Source organism: Herpailurus yagouaroundi, unplaced genomic scaffold, assembly GCF_014898765.1.
Source record: "Herpailurus yagouaroundi ecotype Mexico unplaced genomic scaffold, PumYag 67641, whole genome shotgun sequence".
In the NCBI taxonomy this organism is placed as follows: Eukaryota; Metazoa; Chordata; class Mammalia; order Carnivora; family Felidae; genus Herpailurus; species Herpailurus yagouaroundi.
The window spans coordinates 2,350,510-2,368,084 of record NW_024420442.1 but is presented as its reverse complement, the minus strand read 5'-3'; the positions used below and the strand labels follow the sequence as shown (position 1 = coordinate 2,368,084).

The following is a 17,575-nucleotide window of genomic DNA, read 5'->3' as shown; positions in this document are numbered from 1 at the left end:
TCCCCGCGTCAGGCTCTGGGCTGATGGCTCAGAGCCTGGAGCCTGTTTCCGATTCTGTGTCTCCCTCTCTCTCTGCCCCTCCCCCGTTCATGCTCTGTCTCTCTCTGTCCCAAAAATAAATAAACGTTGAAAAAAAAAAATTTAAAAAAAAAAAAAAAAGGGTCAAAACGGCAAATTTTCTGGGTTTGTTTTTGTTTTTGTTTTTTACAAATCCCACAGCCTCCGAACAAAACCCAGTTTCAAACTTCATGGAATCAGTGCTTACCAGGCTGTCATCATTCTGGTCTCCAAACATTTCTTTAAAAATCTTGCCAGGATCAGGAATTGGAGGGAATATAATGATCTTGAGCCTTTAAGAAAACAGAGACATTTTTTGATCAAATCTTCCAGTCCACAGGAACGTCCCATTTAAACAAAGGCACTTTATTATTTTTTTCAACGTTTATTTATTTTTGAGACAGAGAGAGACAGAGCATGAACAGGGGAGGGGCAGAGAGAGAGAGGGAGACACAGAATCCGAAACAGGCTGCAGGCTCTGAGCTGTCAGCAAAGAGCCCGGCACGGGGCTGGAACCCACGAACTGCGAGATCGTGACCTGAGTCAAAGTCAGTCACCCAACCGACTGGGCCACCCAGGCGCCCCACTCTCATCGTTTTTAAAACTGCTTTCCAGGGGCGCCTGGGTGGCTCAGTCGGGTAAGCGGCCGACTTCAGCTCAGGTCATGATCTCGCGGTCTGTGAGTTCAAGCCCCGCGTCAGGCTCTGGGCTGATGGCTCAGAGCCTGGAGCCTGTTTCCGATTCTGTGTCTCCCTCTCTCTCTGCCCCTCCCCCGTTCATGCTCTGTCTCTCTCTGTCTCAAAAATAAATAAATGTTAAAAAAAAAAAACAAAAAAACAACAAAAAAACTGCTTTCCAGCTTGGGGCACCTGGGTGGCTAACTGGGTGAGGCGTCTGACTCTTGATTTCGACTCAGGTCATGATCTCGTGGTTCATGAGACTGAGCCCTGCGTCAGCGCGGAGGCTGCTTGCCTGCTCGCTCGCCTCCCCGCCCCCCAAGATAAATTTGAAAAAAACCACAAATGTTTTTTCCAGCTTAAATGAGATCTATTCAAGGGAAAAAAATTGTATACACGTGAGGTGAACAACATGATGTTGTACGTTATGAAACGATGACCACGATCGAGCAAATTAGCACATCCATCACCTCACACGGTTATGACTGTGCGTGCGTGGGTGTGTGCGCACGCGCGCGTGAGCTGTCCCCTATAATTGAATAATAACGGTGCTTTACTCATCATAGGCCAGATGGGGGTTCATTGCTCATAATTTCAAAAAAAAAAAATCTTCCGAGAACAGGGTTCATTCCTCTTTAATTTTACTTTCTTCTTTTCTCCTCTCCCCATCTTTATGCCTCAGACTACCCTTTGGTGGCCCCACCTCATCTCCCAGGCTCTGAACATCAGCGTGGCCCAGGGCTCTGTCTCTCGCCCTCTGGCCCTCTCACTGTACGAGCGCTCTCTTCCAGTCTTAGGGCTTTGGGTCCAGTTACATGCCGAGGGCTCCCCAGATTCCATCTCCAGCCCAGACCTCTCCCTGAAACTCCAGATTCATCACACGACTACCCCTGTAACATCCCTACTTGGGTGTCTAACAGTCATCTGGAACTGACATTCCAAACTGAGTCCTCCCCTTTGCCCCAGGGCCAGCGCTCCGCACAATCTTCTCCCTCTCAGCCGACGGCTCCAGCGTTCACCCAAACCTGAGCTCTCCGTGAACCCTCAGTTTCCCTCGGGCCTCACGGGCAAGCGGCCATCAGCAAGCGCTCTCAGCTCTACCTTCCGAATGTGTCCCACCTCTGACCGCGTCTTACTACCGCCATCACTAACCTCCCAGGCCAGGCTTCCCATGTCTTTACCCCCCAAAACGCGGCAGCACCTTCTGACCAGCCCACCCGCTTCCGTTCCTGCCCGAGCCAGTTCTTCATTCGGCAATGTCGGTGACCTTTCATGACAGTAAAATCAGGGCGGGTTCCTTTCCCCGCTTAACACTCTGCAACGATTCCCCCTCATGCTTAGGACGAAATCTCAATTCCCCCACCACAGCCCACATGATCTGGCTCCGCCAACCTCTCCAGCCTCATCTGGCGCTCGCCCCTGGCGCGCACCGAGTGCCGTCTCTCTACCGACCAGAGAGAGACAACTTGGCGAAGTTCTCTTTCCCGCAGCTTTAAAGTAGCAGCTTGCCCTGCATTAATACTGGACGGGTCATTGAATGCGTCACGCTAAGACTTCATTCCAAGCGCTACCGCCTTTGGCCGTATTAGGCATCTGAAAGAGCAGGGTGAACACGGGGCCTGTCGATGATCCCAAACAGACGCGAAGGGAACGGTGCCGGAGCGGGGCCGCGGGAAATTAACGCGACACCTTCCTCCCCAGAAAATGGGCACGGTAATCCCTCTGGGCCGCGCCATACTACCAAAAGCCGTTGATAGCCAAAGTGCTCCTAATACGTGGGGCGAACGCCAAACGCTCTCACGAACAGTAATAACTGGAGAGGCAGGGCCAACAGAAGCCGCCAAGCCGACCGGGGCGGCCGCCTCACCTTTTGAGATAAAGCAGGAGGACTATGATGGCACCCGCAACGATGACTGGGGTGGCGAGCAGCATGGTTATATAGAACGTGGGGTCGGTGTTCTCACCTGGCAAACGGAAAGCAAACAAAAAGACATGAGAAATCAAACCCTTTTGAGGGGGGGAGAAACAACAAGCAACGGTTGGATCAAACTAGCGAGATCGCAGCTATCTCTGCACTCTACCCCAACCTGTTTTCCAACTCTTCAATTCTATTTTTAAGGTTTTTTAATGCTTATTTATTTCTCAGAGAGAGAGACAGAGACAGAGAGAGAGATTGAGAGACAGACTGTGAGCAGGGGAGGGACAGAGAGAGAGGAAGACACAGAATCCGAAGCAGGCTCCAGGCTCCGAGCTGTCAGCACAGAGCCGGATGCGGGGCTCGAACTCACGGACTATGAGATCATGACCGGAGCTGAAGTCGGACGTTTAACCGGCTGAGCCACCCGGGCGCCCCCAAAACGCTTCAATGATCTCATCTTCTGTTCCCTTAGAAAAACAAAGTCCTGCTCTAGTGCCCAACATGCCACAGATGAAAAGACACCTTGAGGGTTGTCTGAAGCCAGGGTATCTTAACTAGTTCCAGACACTATTCCCAATGCTATTACACCTGTTAGAAAGATCATGTCATTAACAGTGACTCTCTCTTCCTGTTGGTCACTTAACCACTACTAGAACACCTAAGGCACTCCTAACTACCACCACTACTATTTTTAACTGAGCATCTGCTACATATGTGATACCGCCCGGAGTGCCTCGATGTGTTTCTACGTATGCTATGGAGAGAGACGATGGTGTCTCCCGTTTACACAGATGAGAAGGATAAGGCTCAGAGAGGGTTAGTGGCTCATTCAGAAGGGTTTAGTAAGTCAGACCTCAAATCCGGCACCGTCCAAGTTCCAAAGCTTCTCGATCACTTGAGAAGTTGACTTGCTACGCTTCACACGCAGAATGTCATGTCTGCTTACGTGCTCATCTTTTCCACGAGGGCATGACCACCTAGGAAGCATCGTCAGGGCCTAGCATCCCTGTGTTAGCCTCTAAGATGGCCCCAAATGATCCCTGCCTCCTGATACTCACGCCCTTACGTAACCTCCTCCCCTTGAGGGTGGGCCGGACTGACTGACTTGTCTGTAAAGAACTGAACGGCAGCGTTCATGTCATTGCCAAGATTAGGTTACAAAAGACTGTGGTTTCCACACCGGGTGTCCTCTCACACACTCTTGCTTGAGTCAGTTGCTTGAGCAAGCCAGCCGCCATTTCATGAGGCATGAAATGCCTCGCTGCATGAAAGGCCCAAAGGGCAAGAAACTGAGGGAGGCCTCTGCAGTAGCTCCCTAGGAGCTACTGGAGAGTATCGCCACTGCTGGAGTGAATCGCCACACATCGGTTGGCTTAAAACAATAGACATGTGTTCTCTCACAGTTCCGAAGGCTAGACATCCAAAAGCAAGGTATCCGCAGGGACGTGCTCCCTCTGAAGGCTCTGGAGACGAATCCCTCCTTGCCTCCTCCTAGCTTCTGGTGGCTCCCGGGAACCCTTGGGGTTCCTTGGCTATACCTGCATCACTCCATCGTCTGCCCCCATCCTCACAGGGCCTTCTTCCCTAGGAGGTCTCTTCGTGTTTCTGTGTATCCTCTCTTATAATGATACTAGCCATCAGATGCAGGGTCTACTTTAATGGTGTGACCTCATCTTAACCTGATCACATCTGCAAAAACTATTTCCAAATAAAGTCACATTCACAGGTATAGGAGTTGGGAGCCGAACATATCTTTTTGAGGGATACGATTCAACCTGCCACAGCCCCCAACCAACAGCCAGCAAGGAACAGAGGCTTTCCGACGACCACATAAGTGAGCTTGGAAGTGGGTTTCCCAGCCCCAATCAAGCCTTCAGATGAGACTGCAGTCCCACCCAACAGCTTGACTGTAACCTCATGAGAGAACCTGGCACAGAGGCACTGAGCCACGCTGTGCCCAGATTCCTGACCCACAGGAACTGTGAGATGCTAAATGTGTTTTCTAAGCCACCAAATTTTGAGATTCTTTGTTATGCAACAATAGATAAGGAATACAACCATGCCTGGCACCTAGCTTGCTCAGTCCCTCAATTAGTAGGGAACCGATTACCTCAATAACCTGTCTCTCGACTGTCAGAGAGCTATTAGAAAGTTCTTCCGATAGTCCTATTTTGCCCCAAGGAGCCACAAAAGAAAATAACCTATCTCCTCTTCTACTTAAAATTCAGTAATCAGGACTCCTCACCCCCAGGCTTGCTTCATCCAACCACTTGTCCCTAAGTTTTGTGATTCTTCAACATCCCGATGACCCTCTCAAGGATAGGTTCCAATCTGCCAATGAAGCTCCTACAATGTGGCGCCCAGAATAGAACACTGCACGCTTCTGATGTGGCCAGGACACTGTGTCCCACCCTGTAGTATCCCCTTGTTCTGGGTGCTACACTATCACTGCGGCCTGTGGCTACACACTGGGGGTATTTAAGGATCCAATGCTGAGCCACTCCTACACTCCACCCCACAACACACACACACACATCCATGAAGCGTAGCTCTTTCTAGGGGCGCCTGGGTGGCTCAGTCGGTTAAGCGTCCGACCTCGGCTCAGGTCATGATCTCACGGTTGGTGGGTTCGAACCACGCGTCAGGCCCCGTGCTGACAGCTCAGAGCTCGGAGCCCGGAGCCTGCTTCGGGTTCTGTGTCTCCCTCTCTCTCTGCCCCTCCCCCTACTCACGCTCTGTCTGTCTCTCTCTCTCCCAATATGAATAAAAATTAAAATTTTTTTTTTTTAAAAACACAGCTCTTTCCAATCCTGTTCTTGGGCCTGACACCCAGTTTGCTCAGGCACTCCGTTGATACACGAAACTGTTGTCTTCAAACCCGGATACAGTTTGATCTCTATCAAACGCCATCAAGGTCACTGTTCTACTCTTGATTCTGTCACTAGCCCACAGGATGGTCCTCTAGCAAAGCACGAGCTATGGATTTCATCATGCCCGCCTCCTGGTATGTTGTTCAGGTTGTTAAAAACATAGAGACAGGACAGGAGAGAGAGAGTGACGCCTTTTGGATTATGGGTTTTCAAAGGGCTACGCGGTGTGAGTTAAACCTGGGTGATCTGGCTGTAATTGAACAGCAAATGCAGTGCGATTGCAGCTTCCCCTGGAGGATGTCGGGAATGCGGTGCCGCCCCCTCCCCCAGTCGATCTTCCGCTTCGGCCCCTCGCTGGTTTCCGTGGCGCGCGAGGTCCCGTCCCCTCACCTATGCTCATCGCCTGGCTCCAGTTGCTCCACAGCCTGTCGTCCTCGTAGCACAGCTTATTCGTCCTCACCCGGATTCTCACTGTGTTCAGAGTGTCGGGGAGGATGCCGGGGACCATGAAGCAAATTGTACCCTGAGAGGGGAGACAAACACACACGAGGCATGTTACCGGGCGGTTCTTTTTCTGCTTCTGAATCCCGCGGAAATAGAATTCTCTGCCAAATTCTGTACGCGGTCAAGACTTGGATGGCGGCCCCCATGATCTGACTTTAGCTCCTCAAACGAAACTTCGCAATAACCGGCAAAACAAAGGAGTTTCTTTTGCTCAGAGCAGTTACCGTTGAGGCCACAGTCACCCCGCCCCACCCCCAGTCACTCTGTGAGCTTAAACCCAAAGAGCGAAAGTTGAATTTACTGACCTCCAGGTTTCCCTCAAATTCTGAATTCTGACACTTGGCTTCTTCAACCTGGAAGATATAAAAAACAAATACATTCAAAAAGAATTAAAAGACTCCATCGCATCATTTCACCATTTCTAACAAGGTTTCCTTTCATCCCATCTGAAGGGGACCAGGTGCCGTGAAAGGCTAGTTTTGTTTTGTTTTAATAAGATGCGCTGGATCAATTATATACACATACAGGGAAAAAAAAAACCTCTTGACCCCTACCTCACAGTATTTACAAAGTCAATTCCAAATGGACCGCACATCTAAATGTGAAAGTTAAAATAAACTGAACAAACAAATACATAAATACGGCGAGATTTTAGAAGAAAACGTAGAACGTCTTCATGACCTTGAAGCAGGAAAAGATTTCTTAAATAAAACCACGCAATAGTAACCCTAAAGGAAAGATTGTCATAAAGTCATCTGTATCAAAATTCCAAACTTCTTCTGTTCATCCAAAGATATCCTATTCAGGAAATTTGAAAAGTGACGCATAGAGTGAGAGAAGATGCCTGCAATCGCTGACAAAGAACTTACACACATACCTATTTAGAATATATACTTATATTTATATGTAACACACCCACGCACATATACATATAGCCCACCAACTAACGAGGAAGAGGCAGACAACCCCACAGAAAAACTGGCAAAAGATTTGAGCAGGCATTTCACAAGAGGGTATTCCAAACTGCCAACGAACATGTGCAAAAGCGCTCAACTTCGTTAATCATCAGGGAAATGCAAATTAAGTCCACAAGATAATGACACACACACGCCTATCAGACAACACCGAGTGCTGATGAGGATGGGAAGCACCTAGCGTCCTCAGCTTCTGCTCTTCATGGTGTAAATGGGCACGACCATTTGGGAAAAGTCTGATCATCACTTAGAGACCATCACATATAACCCTCTGACCCATACAGGCTCAACAGAAACGTACGCACGTGCGCACCAAGAGACAAATACGCAAATGTTCATAAAAACTCTATTCATAAAACTCCCAACCGGAAACTATCCAAATAGGCCCCAAAGGGAGAATGGATAAATCAAATGTGATAATACCGACATGACAGAACCAATGCAGTGAGAACGAAACACTGACAACTACAGGCAACGATGTCTGTGGCTCTTCCTAAACGGAACGCTGGGTGAAAGAAGGCAGACGCGCACAAAAAGCAAACGCTGGAGAATTCGTTCATACAAGGCTTCAAAGAGGCAACAGAGGCGCCCGGGTGGCTCAGTCAGGCACCCAACCCTTAGTTTTGGCTCAGGTCACGATCTCACAGTTCATGAGATCGAGCCCCGCATCGGGCTCTGCGCCAACAGCGTGGAGCCTGCTTGGGATTCTTTCTCCCTCTCCCTCTGTCCCTCCCCTGCTCACTTGTTCTCTCTCAAAATAAATAAATAAACTTTAAAAACAAATAAATAAAAATAAAAAGAGGCAACAAAACTAATCTATGGGATCAGAAGTCAGGGTAACAGTCACGCGTTGGGAGAGTGACTAAAAGGAGTCATGATGGGGCTTCTGGGGTGCTGGTTACATAAATGAAAAATCATTTGCAAAAATCACTTGTGAAAACTCATTGAGCTATGCATAACCAGTTGTGTGATTTTTCTATAGGATACTCTACATCAATTAAAAGTTTAGGGGCGCCTGGGTGGCGCAGTCGGTTAAGCGTCCGACTTCAGCCAGGTCACGATCTCGCGGTCCGTGAGTTCGAGCCCCGCGTCAGGCTCTGGGCTGATGGCTCAGAGCCTGGAGCCTGTTTCCGATTCTGTGTCTCCCTCTCTCTCTGCCCCTCCCCCGTTCAGGCTCTGTCTCTCTCTGTCCCAAAAATAAAAAAATAAATAAAAAAAAAAAACGTTGAAAAAAAAAGTTTACAAAAAAAACCCAGTCTCCCTTGTTGAGAGTATGATATCGAAAACGACTGAGTCAGAGAAAACAAAGTATAATGCAAAATTCTCTTCCACACAATTTGAATCACTTGCTGTCTGATGTAGACAGAAAGATCAGTTCCTAAAATGCAAATATTTCAAAAGTGCAGTGAAAAATCAATAGTGAAAATCTGTTGCTTAGTATAAGTAGTCTACTTCTGGCCAACAGGTTACATGAAAAGATGTTCAACATCATTAATCATCAGGGAAATGAAAATCAAAACCACGATTAGGCATCATCTTATACCTATTAGAATGGCCAACGTCAAAGACAAGAAATAACAAGTGTCGGTGAGGATGTGGAGAAAGGGGATCTCTTTTGCATTGCTGGTGGGAACGCAAACTGTTGCAGCCACTGTGGAAAACGGTATGGAGGTTTCTCAAAACATTAAAAATAGAATTGCCCTATGATCCAATAATCACACTACCCAAAAGGAACCAAAACACTAATTCAAAGGGGTACATGCACCCCTATGTTTACTGCAGCATTATTTACCATAGCCAAGATATGCAAAGTGTCCACCCATAGATGAAGAAAGAAGATGTGGTATGTATATATGATGGAATATCATCCAGCCGTGAGAAAGAAGGAAAAATCCTGCCATTTGTGACAACATGGATGAAACTCAGGGGGCACTGAAAGACAAATACCGTATGACCTCATATATATGCGGAATCTACAAAAGTTGAGTTCAGGGGCACCTGGGTGGCTCAGTGGGTTAAGCATCTGACTTCGGCTCAGGTCATGATCTCACAGTTCGTGGATTCGAGCCCCACGTTGTGCTCTGTGCTGACAGCTCGGAGCCTGGAGCCTGCTTCGGATTCTGTGTCTCCCTCTCTCTCTGCCTTTCCCCTGCTCACTCTCTGCCTCTCTCTCAAAATAAATAAACATTAAAAAGTTAAAAAAAATTGTTTTTAAAGTTGAGTTCGTAGAGGCTAAAAGTGGAACGGTGGCAGAAGGGGCTGAGGGACAAGGGGGGAATGGGGTGATGTTGGTGAAAGGGTACAAGCTTTTAGTTATAAGTTCTGGGGATCTAATGTACAGAGTGGTGATTGTAGTTAATAATGCCGTACTGTATAATTGAAATTTGCTAAGAGAGTAGATCTTAAGCGTTCTCACTACTTAAAAAAAGGTAACTGTGGGGGCACCTAGGTGGCTCGGTTGGTTAAGCATCCGACTCCTGATTTTGGCTCAGGACATGATCTCATGGTCATGAGATCGAGCACCACATCAGGATCCACGCTGAGCACAGGGCCTGCTTAGGATTCTCTCTCTCTCTCTCTCTCTCTCTCTCTCTCTCAAGCCCCCCCCCCCCGCCCACCTCGTTCACGCAGGCACACATGCATGCTTTCTCTCTCAAGGTAAATAAATAAACATTAAAAAAAAGGTAACTGTGTGAAGTGATGGATGTGTTAATTAACTTGATTGTGGTAATCATTTCACAAGATATACACATATGAAGTTATCATGTTGTACACCTTGAAAGTAATCACACTGTACAACCCAAATATATATACTTTTTCCTTGTCCATCATACCTCAACAAAGCTGGAAGAAACAGTCACCTTTTATCAAAGAGACGCTTAAACACGAGACAAAAACCAGAACACAGAGCTATGATTTTTGACCGTGCATGTTATTCACTAAATGGTTCCCTGCAGCATTTGTGATGAGCTGGAAGGCCAGCTGAGTGATGGAGAGTTGTCTTATCGCTACTTCTTCCAGGGCAGGGAAGAGGCCACTTGGGAATCAGAGACCTGCTGGGGAATCACAAGCGTCAACTACCACTTGATGGATCGGGTTGCAGGTTCGTGTCTCCCTCCTCATGACCATCTCCCAGATATATATGTATTCCAAACATCAGCAAATCACGGCACAAATGGAAGGTTCTGGGCTCTTGTTCAAATGTAAATTCCCTTGCATAGTTTATGGGCTGCTCAGATACCCCTGTGGGAGAAGGAAGACAAGGGCACAGAGGACCAAGCAGAGAGTTTGTGGAGAAGGGGGGTGGTTAAACAAGAGTCATTCTTTGCTTTGTGATTCTGTCATGAGTTACTTCTGACCACAGCCCCCATGTGATGGCACCAGCTCATGTCCCAGCCTACTTCCCCCTCTTAACTAGAACACCAGGCGAAATAATTCCTCAAAAAGGCTCGCAAAAAACAGGGCGGGGGGAAGGGTCTAACCAGAGGAGCTCAAAATCAGTGAGCGTACAAAAAGCTGATGACATTCTGGGAGAGGAAGCAGCTGGTGAACATCTGCCAGGGGAAAGAACGTTCGGCTCAAATGTGTAAACAGAGTTAATTCCCAATAGGCTACAGTTCTGATTTAGGAGGACAAATTCCATAGCATGTACACGCTCTTCAGTTCAAAAGTTTGTAAAAAAGATTAACTCAGTTCGACAATAATTTATTAAGTGATGACCGTGCAAATGGTGTTAATCCCAAATATTCTCAAAGTTTAATACATCAGGACCAACCTTTGACTACATAAAGACCAACTGATTAGCTGTGTGGCCTGTAGCAAGTTACTTACCCTCTCTGAGCCTTAGTTTCCCAATAAAATATAGATTAAAATAGAACCACTTCACAGACTGTTATATGCTACTGTATAAGAAGCACCTAGAAGAGTAGCTTTGTAGCATATCATGAACACTTAACAAGGGATGGCTGTTACTATTAAGAGGAAGTATTGAGGTGGTCCCCAGTGCTTACGAGCACAAGCTTTGGGGTCAGATCACATTTGCTCATCTGTGAAATGGGGACAAAATGATAGGACCTAGATCGTCAGGGTAACCGTGAGGATTACAAGAAAGGGTTGAGATAATGTGTCCATTAAGATGCCTACCACAGGGGGGCCCGGGTGGCTCAGTCAGTTGAGCCGCCGACTCTTGATGTCTGCTCACGTCGCGAGCCCGGGGTCGTGGGATCGAGCCCCGCATCGGGCTCCATGCTGAGCGTGGAGAGTCCCTGCTCGGGATTTTCTCTCTCTGTCTCTCCCTCTGTCCCTGTCCACCCCCCACTCGCATGCTCGCTCTCTCTCTCTCTCTCCAGAAAACATTTAAAAAATAAAATGCCTAGCACATAGTAATCGCTCGATCTGTGCTAGCCACTGTTAGCGGGAGTGGCACAAAGTAAACACCCCCGAAGTCCTCCCTGCAGGAGCTTTTATTTTTAGTCAAGAGAAAAGGCTCAAACATGTGATCAGGGTAACTCGCAGGACACAATTCGGTGCCAAATGAGTAATACGAGCAGCATGTGTCTCAGGATTTCAGGCAGAAGAGAGCAGGAGAGGCTGGAGTAGTCAAGTATGCTTCAGCGCTCTGACAAGCTGACTCCGCCATAAATCCAAGCCTCACCTTCTCCCCACTTGGAAGCCCTTTGCTCTTTCCCTTTGCAGCACGGTACGGGGACACCACTTTCTGGTACGGATAATGGTGGTTCTATTTCGGCAAACAGATTCACCTGCAGATGCCCAGAAACGCTCCGGTCAGCTGTGGACCTGGCCACTCCCTCTGAATTACAGCCTGTCAACAGTGGCTTATTTTAGTAAGTATTTTGAAACTCCCACGATGAGCCAAAACAACTGGACCAAAGCATGTGCCCACGTGCGAGATGCCGGGGTCCTTTAAAAGCCAATACGAAACACTCGGGCTCTAACCTCTGAGATGCAAATGCACACGCCCCCCCCGCCCCCCCCACGCCCCCCCACCGCCGGCAGGTGGCACACCAGCCACGGCCCGGCCCCTGTGGTCTTGTGGCGCCACCTCATGGAAACTACACTCCTCGGGGGCCAGGGTATTTGAATCTGGGCAAAATTTCCCAATTTTGTCGTCGTTGTTGTTTTGGTTTCTTAAATGTATTTATTTCAATCCAAGTTAGGCTTCGGGAGTAGAATTTAGCGATGCAGCGCTCACACAGAAACCCCAGTGCTCATCCCAACGAGCGCCCTCCTTAAGGCCCGTTGCCCGTTTAGCCCATCCCCCACCCACGTCCCTCCAGCAACGCTTCGGTTGTTCTCTGTATTTAAAAGCCTCTTATGGTTTGCCTCCGTCAAATTTAACAAACGAACCCCCACCGTGCCTGTGGTCCAAACAAATATGTTTAAGGCCCAAGTGTGTGACCTCTCCTGTAAAGCGGAAGAATGGGACTGACGCCCTGAGGTTACACCACATCCTGTTATGGCCGGTGGCCCACGGGGACCGCGAATTAGTATGTTTTGTATTAGCTTCCCAGGAGCGTAAATGTACATACGCCAACAAATACGGACTCCTCAAAGTGGACTACCTTAGTTGCCACAAACTCCAAGGAAAGGGAATGGCCATACCAGAGCCTCGAAGCATCTACCCGATCGGACCCCGGCCTCCCGCTTACGCGTCTTTTCCTACTGTATTTTGGCCACCCGAGTCTCCTGTCCGTGCCTCACACAGGCCAAGCCCGTTCCTGCCTCAGAGTCTTTGTACTGGCTGTTCCCCCCACCCCCAGATCTTCACATGGCTAGCCCCTGCCCGTCATTCTGGTCTCATCGCCAATGTCATCACTTCAGATGACTGCCCAACCTCATATTCCCTCAGGCCCGCCTGTCATGCCACTACATGACCTATTTAATTTTCTTCACAGCCTTCATGCTCTGACATCAGCTTGCTCATTTACATACTCATTTTCCAGTAGGGAGGTTTCATGGGAAAAAAAGACCTCCGCGTCAGGGTCACGTGCACCTAAAACAGCGCCCGGCACGTGGTAGATATGTACTGAAAATGCGTTCAGCAAATGAATCAACGAATGGCTTGAATCTGACGGCCAGTGCCACTACCGTAAACCCTCAAAGCTCCCACCACGCCCTATTTCAGACGAGAAAGTTCATTACCGTCATCATCAGGTAGCAAATCTAGGAGCTGCATTTCACTGACATTTCAGTATATTACCCTGTAAGAAACTCGAGTGACAGAAAAATAGCCAAGTTACATCAACTAGCTAAGAAAAACTTACGTAGAAAATATCATGCGTCTCTGTTTGGCTGTTGTTGACTTCTACTTGATAAGATAAGCATCTGCTATAAAAATTCTGTGGATTCTTCCATTGCACGTACAAGTTACCATTTTGGAAGAAGAGCCGTTTAATATGTGGGGGATCAGGTTTCACTGAAAGACAGAAATAGAAGCATACATGTTAGCTTCCAGGGTTCATTTTGATGAGGTTCATACACGGGTAGAGATAATGAAGGTCACAATGAACGGAGAAAGCTTATTTTAAGCTGCCTCGCCAAATGGACCTAATGAACATCTTCAGGGTGTCTGGAAGGTGACGTGAACTCTGACCTGCATCCGGTTAGAACACGGATGGGGTATAATCAGGACATCTAGCTGTGACAGAGAATAAAGAAAAGAAGCCCTTAGGTCCACATGTGCATCCACCTAATGGATAACGGGGGGCACCGGGCACAAGGGGTTTCCCCAGGCGCCACTCACTTACGCAAAGACCCCAATTAAAACATTAGCCTAGTCTCTGTCACACGCCACGGCACGGATGAACCTCAAGGACCGTAAGCTAAGTGAAATAAGCCCATCACTGTAGGATTCCACCCAGAAGAGGTACCTAAAGTAGTCAAAATCATAGAAAATAGAAAGCTGGTTACCAAGGGCTGGGGGAGGGGAAATCAGTGTTTAGTGGGCATCGAGTTTCAGTTCTAAAAAGATTTGAGAAAGTTCTAGAGGTCTGTTGCACGCCAGTGTGAATATACTTGACACCTGAACCGTATAGTCAAAAATGGTTATGACGGGAGGGGTGCCTCGGTGGCTGAGTCAGTTAACCGACCGACTCTTGCTTTCAGCTCAGGTCATGATCTCACGGTTCATGGGTTCGAGCCCTGAATCCGGCTCTATGCTGATGGTTCGGGGCCTGCTTGGGATTCTCTCTCTGCCCTCCCCCACACTCACTTTCTCTCTCTCTCTCTCTCTCAAAATAAATAAACTTTAAAAGTATTTTTAAAAAATGGTTACGATGGGAAATTTAATGTTATATGATTATAACCACAATTAAAAATAAAGTAAAAAAAGGGGGCATCTGGGTGGCTCAGTTGGTTGAGTGTCTGACTTCGGCTCAGGTCATGATCTCGTGGTTCACGAGTTTGAGCCCCGCGTCAGGCTCTGTGCTGACAACTCAGAGCCTGGAGCCTGCTTTGGATTCTGTGTCTCCCTCTCTCTCTGCCCCTTCCCTGCTCATGCTGTCTCTCTCTCTCTCTCTCTCTCTCTCTCTCTCTCTCAAAAATAAACATTAAATTTTTTTTTTAAATAAAGTAAAAAAACTAGCCTAGTCCATTTACTTTTTAATGAGTCAACTATGCTTAAGACTAAGCAACAGAAAAGAATTCGGATGAGGGGGTGCCTGGGTGGTCAGTCAGTTTAGAGTCCGACTCCTGATTTCAGCTCGGGTCACGATCTCACAGTTCATGAGTTTGAGCCCCACATCAGGCTCCACGCTGACAGTGCGGAGCCTGCTTGGGATTCTCTCCGCCTCCTTCTATCTCTTTGCCCCTCCCCCACTTGCATGTGCTTTCTCTCTCTCTCAAAAATAAAAAGAAGACGACGACGACGACGACAAAGAAGAATAAGAAGACGACGACGAAGAAGAGGAGGAGGAAGAGAATGGACAATGACAGAAAACAACTTGAAGCTATCATCTTCCAGCTGCGGAGGATCTCCCTTTCTGGCACCACTCATCTCCAGGATGAAGGATAGGAAAACGAGCTTTGAAAGGTCCGTCAAGGATAATCGGCCAAGCAAGAGGCAGGACAGAGAAGGGCTCAGATTATCCCACTTGGCAAGTTACCACGACCTCACTCCCCTGGCCTTCGGTCCACTAGTAGAATTCACTTCCGTTGAAAAAAAAAATTTTTTTTTTAAAAAAAAAGGGGCGCCTGGGTGGCGCAGTCGGTTGAGCGTCCGACTTCAGCCAGGTCACGATCTCGCGGTCCGTGAGTTTGAGCCCCGCGTCAGGCCCTGGGCTGATGGCTCAGAGCCTGGAGCCTGTTTCCGATTCCGTGTCTCCCTCTCTCTCTGCCCCTCCCCCGTTCAGGCTCTGTCTCTCTCTGTCCCCAAAATAAATAAACGTTGAAAAAAGAAAAAAAATTTTAAAAAAGAATTCACTTCCACGACTATCTGAAGGAGTGGTAAATAGTGTTCCAGTCGCAGACTTGGGAACCTGGTCAGTGCATGGTTATCTGCTGATATATTTTCTGTATCTCTCTCAGCCAGAATCTGAGCTCCCTGTCGGGACCTTGCAACACATAAATACACATGATGCTTACAGTAGCCTGCTTTAGGGACTTACAGAACACGTATATACCTCACATCATTTGGAACTCATGACAATCCTTTGAGGTCAGAGGGACTCTCCAGGAAACGCTGAGAGAGAGTATATGCTTTGTCCGATGTGAAGACCTAGGACCTCAAGCAGACATTTTGTTTTCACCTCGAGGCCTCTTTCTAATGGGCCGACACTCGGCTGCTTTGGTTGCTCTGACTGCTGGCTGCCTGTGCTGCCCAGCACGCCAGCTGGTTTGAGTATCACTTCTGGTCACTCCTCCTCCAGCCCAGTCCTTTTTTCAACTAAGGGACTCTCAAGTGTCATAAGTAAAAGAAGAGATTTTTTTTTTTTACGTTTATTTATTTTGAAATGGGGGGGAGGGGGAGAGGGGCAGAGAGAGAGAGAGAGGGAGAGGGGCAGAGAGAGAGAGAGGGAGAGAGAAAATCTCAAGCTGACCGTGCAGAGCCCGACACGGGGCTCGATCCCACGAACTGCAAGATCACGACTCGAGCCGAAAGCAAGAGTTGGACACTCAACGGACTGCGCCACCCAGGTACCCCTAAAAGAGAGCGGATCTTAAAAGACAGAGAGCCTGTACCCAATCTCGGTTCTACAGCTAACTGGGTGCTCTAAGTCTGAACACACTCAGAAGCAAATAAGAACAAAACATGTGACACACGGGCTCAAGAACCATTAGAATTTGCAAGCCTGCTTCTTTTAAAAGAACTCAAATAAAGGTATACATAAATGCAATCCTTTTTTCTGGGAACATCCTAAAACCAGAATCGTCACATTTTTAGTATCTGTATCGATGGTTCAAAAGACGTAATGCTTTTTATCCACACTGTCGTGCGGGACTTCTAAAACTTACCATGAGAAGTTAAAGGCACTATATTGAAGGATGGTCTAATTCTCCCCGCGTTATCCTTGACCACTATTTGCACGCTGTGTTGTTCAAAACTGGAATCCTTCAAATTAGTCAAAGCAAAGGAACAACCAATGTGTTGACCTTCTCTATAGATGTTTTCACACTGAAGAATTTTTCCCAGGCTGCTGTGCCTGCAAGATATAAGGAGACAACCTTCTGGATTATTTGTAACAAGGTATTCAGGAAACAAAGGCAGACATTTGCTTTTCAATGACTGAAGAGGACCACGAAAAGCAGTATTTGCAATATGGAAAGATAGCTTTTCTTAAAACCCTGTTTTATAATGTGGCTCTGTTTCATACTCTAGGAAGAAACGAAGGTTCCTTTTCGATGAACACTTGTTTGTTTTTTTAAGTAAGCTCTACACTCAATGTAGGGCTCGAACTCACAACCCCAACATCGAGAGTCACATGCTCTACCGACTGAAGCAGCCAGGCGCCCCGACCCCTGCTACTTTCAATAGCTATGGAGCCCTGCCTCCTTTCCCTCGTCTGTATGAGGGATGTTCCGAGGCCAGGATGAGAAGTTGTATGCTTCTTGAAAATGTCTCACGTGCTGAATTCTGTGGCTCTCCTCTGGCCCTTCTGTCTGCCTGCATTGTTTTCTTGGCTTCTCCTCCCCCTTCTCTCTTCTCAGAGGGTTCACATCCAGTCCTCGGCCCCGTGCACATTCCTTTCTACGGCTTACGCCCTCATCCATCTTTCCCCGGTTTACCATTTCAATCCCTCAACTAGAATTTCTACACTGGGGATTCCTTGGAGCCAGTCCCAGATTTTTAACTGCTCCATTTGTGTGTTCCACTCTGGCGTCAAAGCCAACGTCCTTATGCCCTCTCTTCCCTGCTAAATTGCCTTTCTTCTAACCTTCCCCGTTCCCATCAGTCAGAGCTCGTTTTCTCTGGGCTCCTAGATTACAGCCTTTGAAATCACCCTTTCCCCCCTTCTTCCCCCCCCCCGTTTGCCTATATTCCATCACCAAATTCTGTCATTTCTTCCTCCACAAAGCTTCTTGGAGTCTCTCCTGCGACATTCCTGTGACCCTCACCTT

General features: G+C 47.7%; 1 protein-coding gene across 1 annotated transcript in view; it reads right to left on the bottom strand.

Annotated features, from left to right (window-relative positions):
* IL13RA1 (interleukin 13 receptor subunit alpha 1) overlaps nt 1–17,575 on the bottom strand; it is a 68,635-nt gene that overhangs the window by 15,012 nt on the left and 36,048 nt on the right. The window contains exons 6-11 of the mRNA XM_040467975.1: nt 16,472–16,659; nt 13,285–13,436; nt 6,332–6,379; nt 5,913–6,045; nt 2,602–2,698; nt 266–350 (exon numbers count right to left, since the gene is read on the bottom strand). Of these exons, the coding sequence (XP_040323909.1) occupies nt 266–350; nt 2,602–2,698; nt 5,913–6,045; nt 6,332–6,379; nt 13,285–13,436; nt 16,472–16,659 (703 nt within the window). The remainder of the gene's footprint in view (nt 1–265; nt 351–2,601; nt 2,699–5,912; nt 6,046–6,331; nt 6,380–13,284; nt 13,437–16,471; nt 16,660–17,575) is intronic.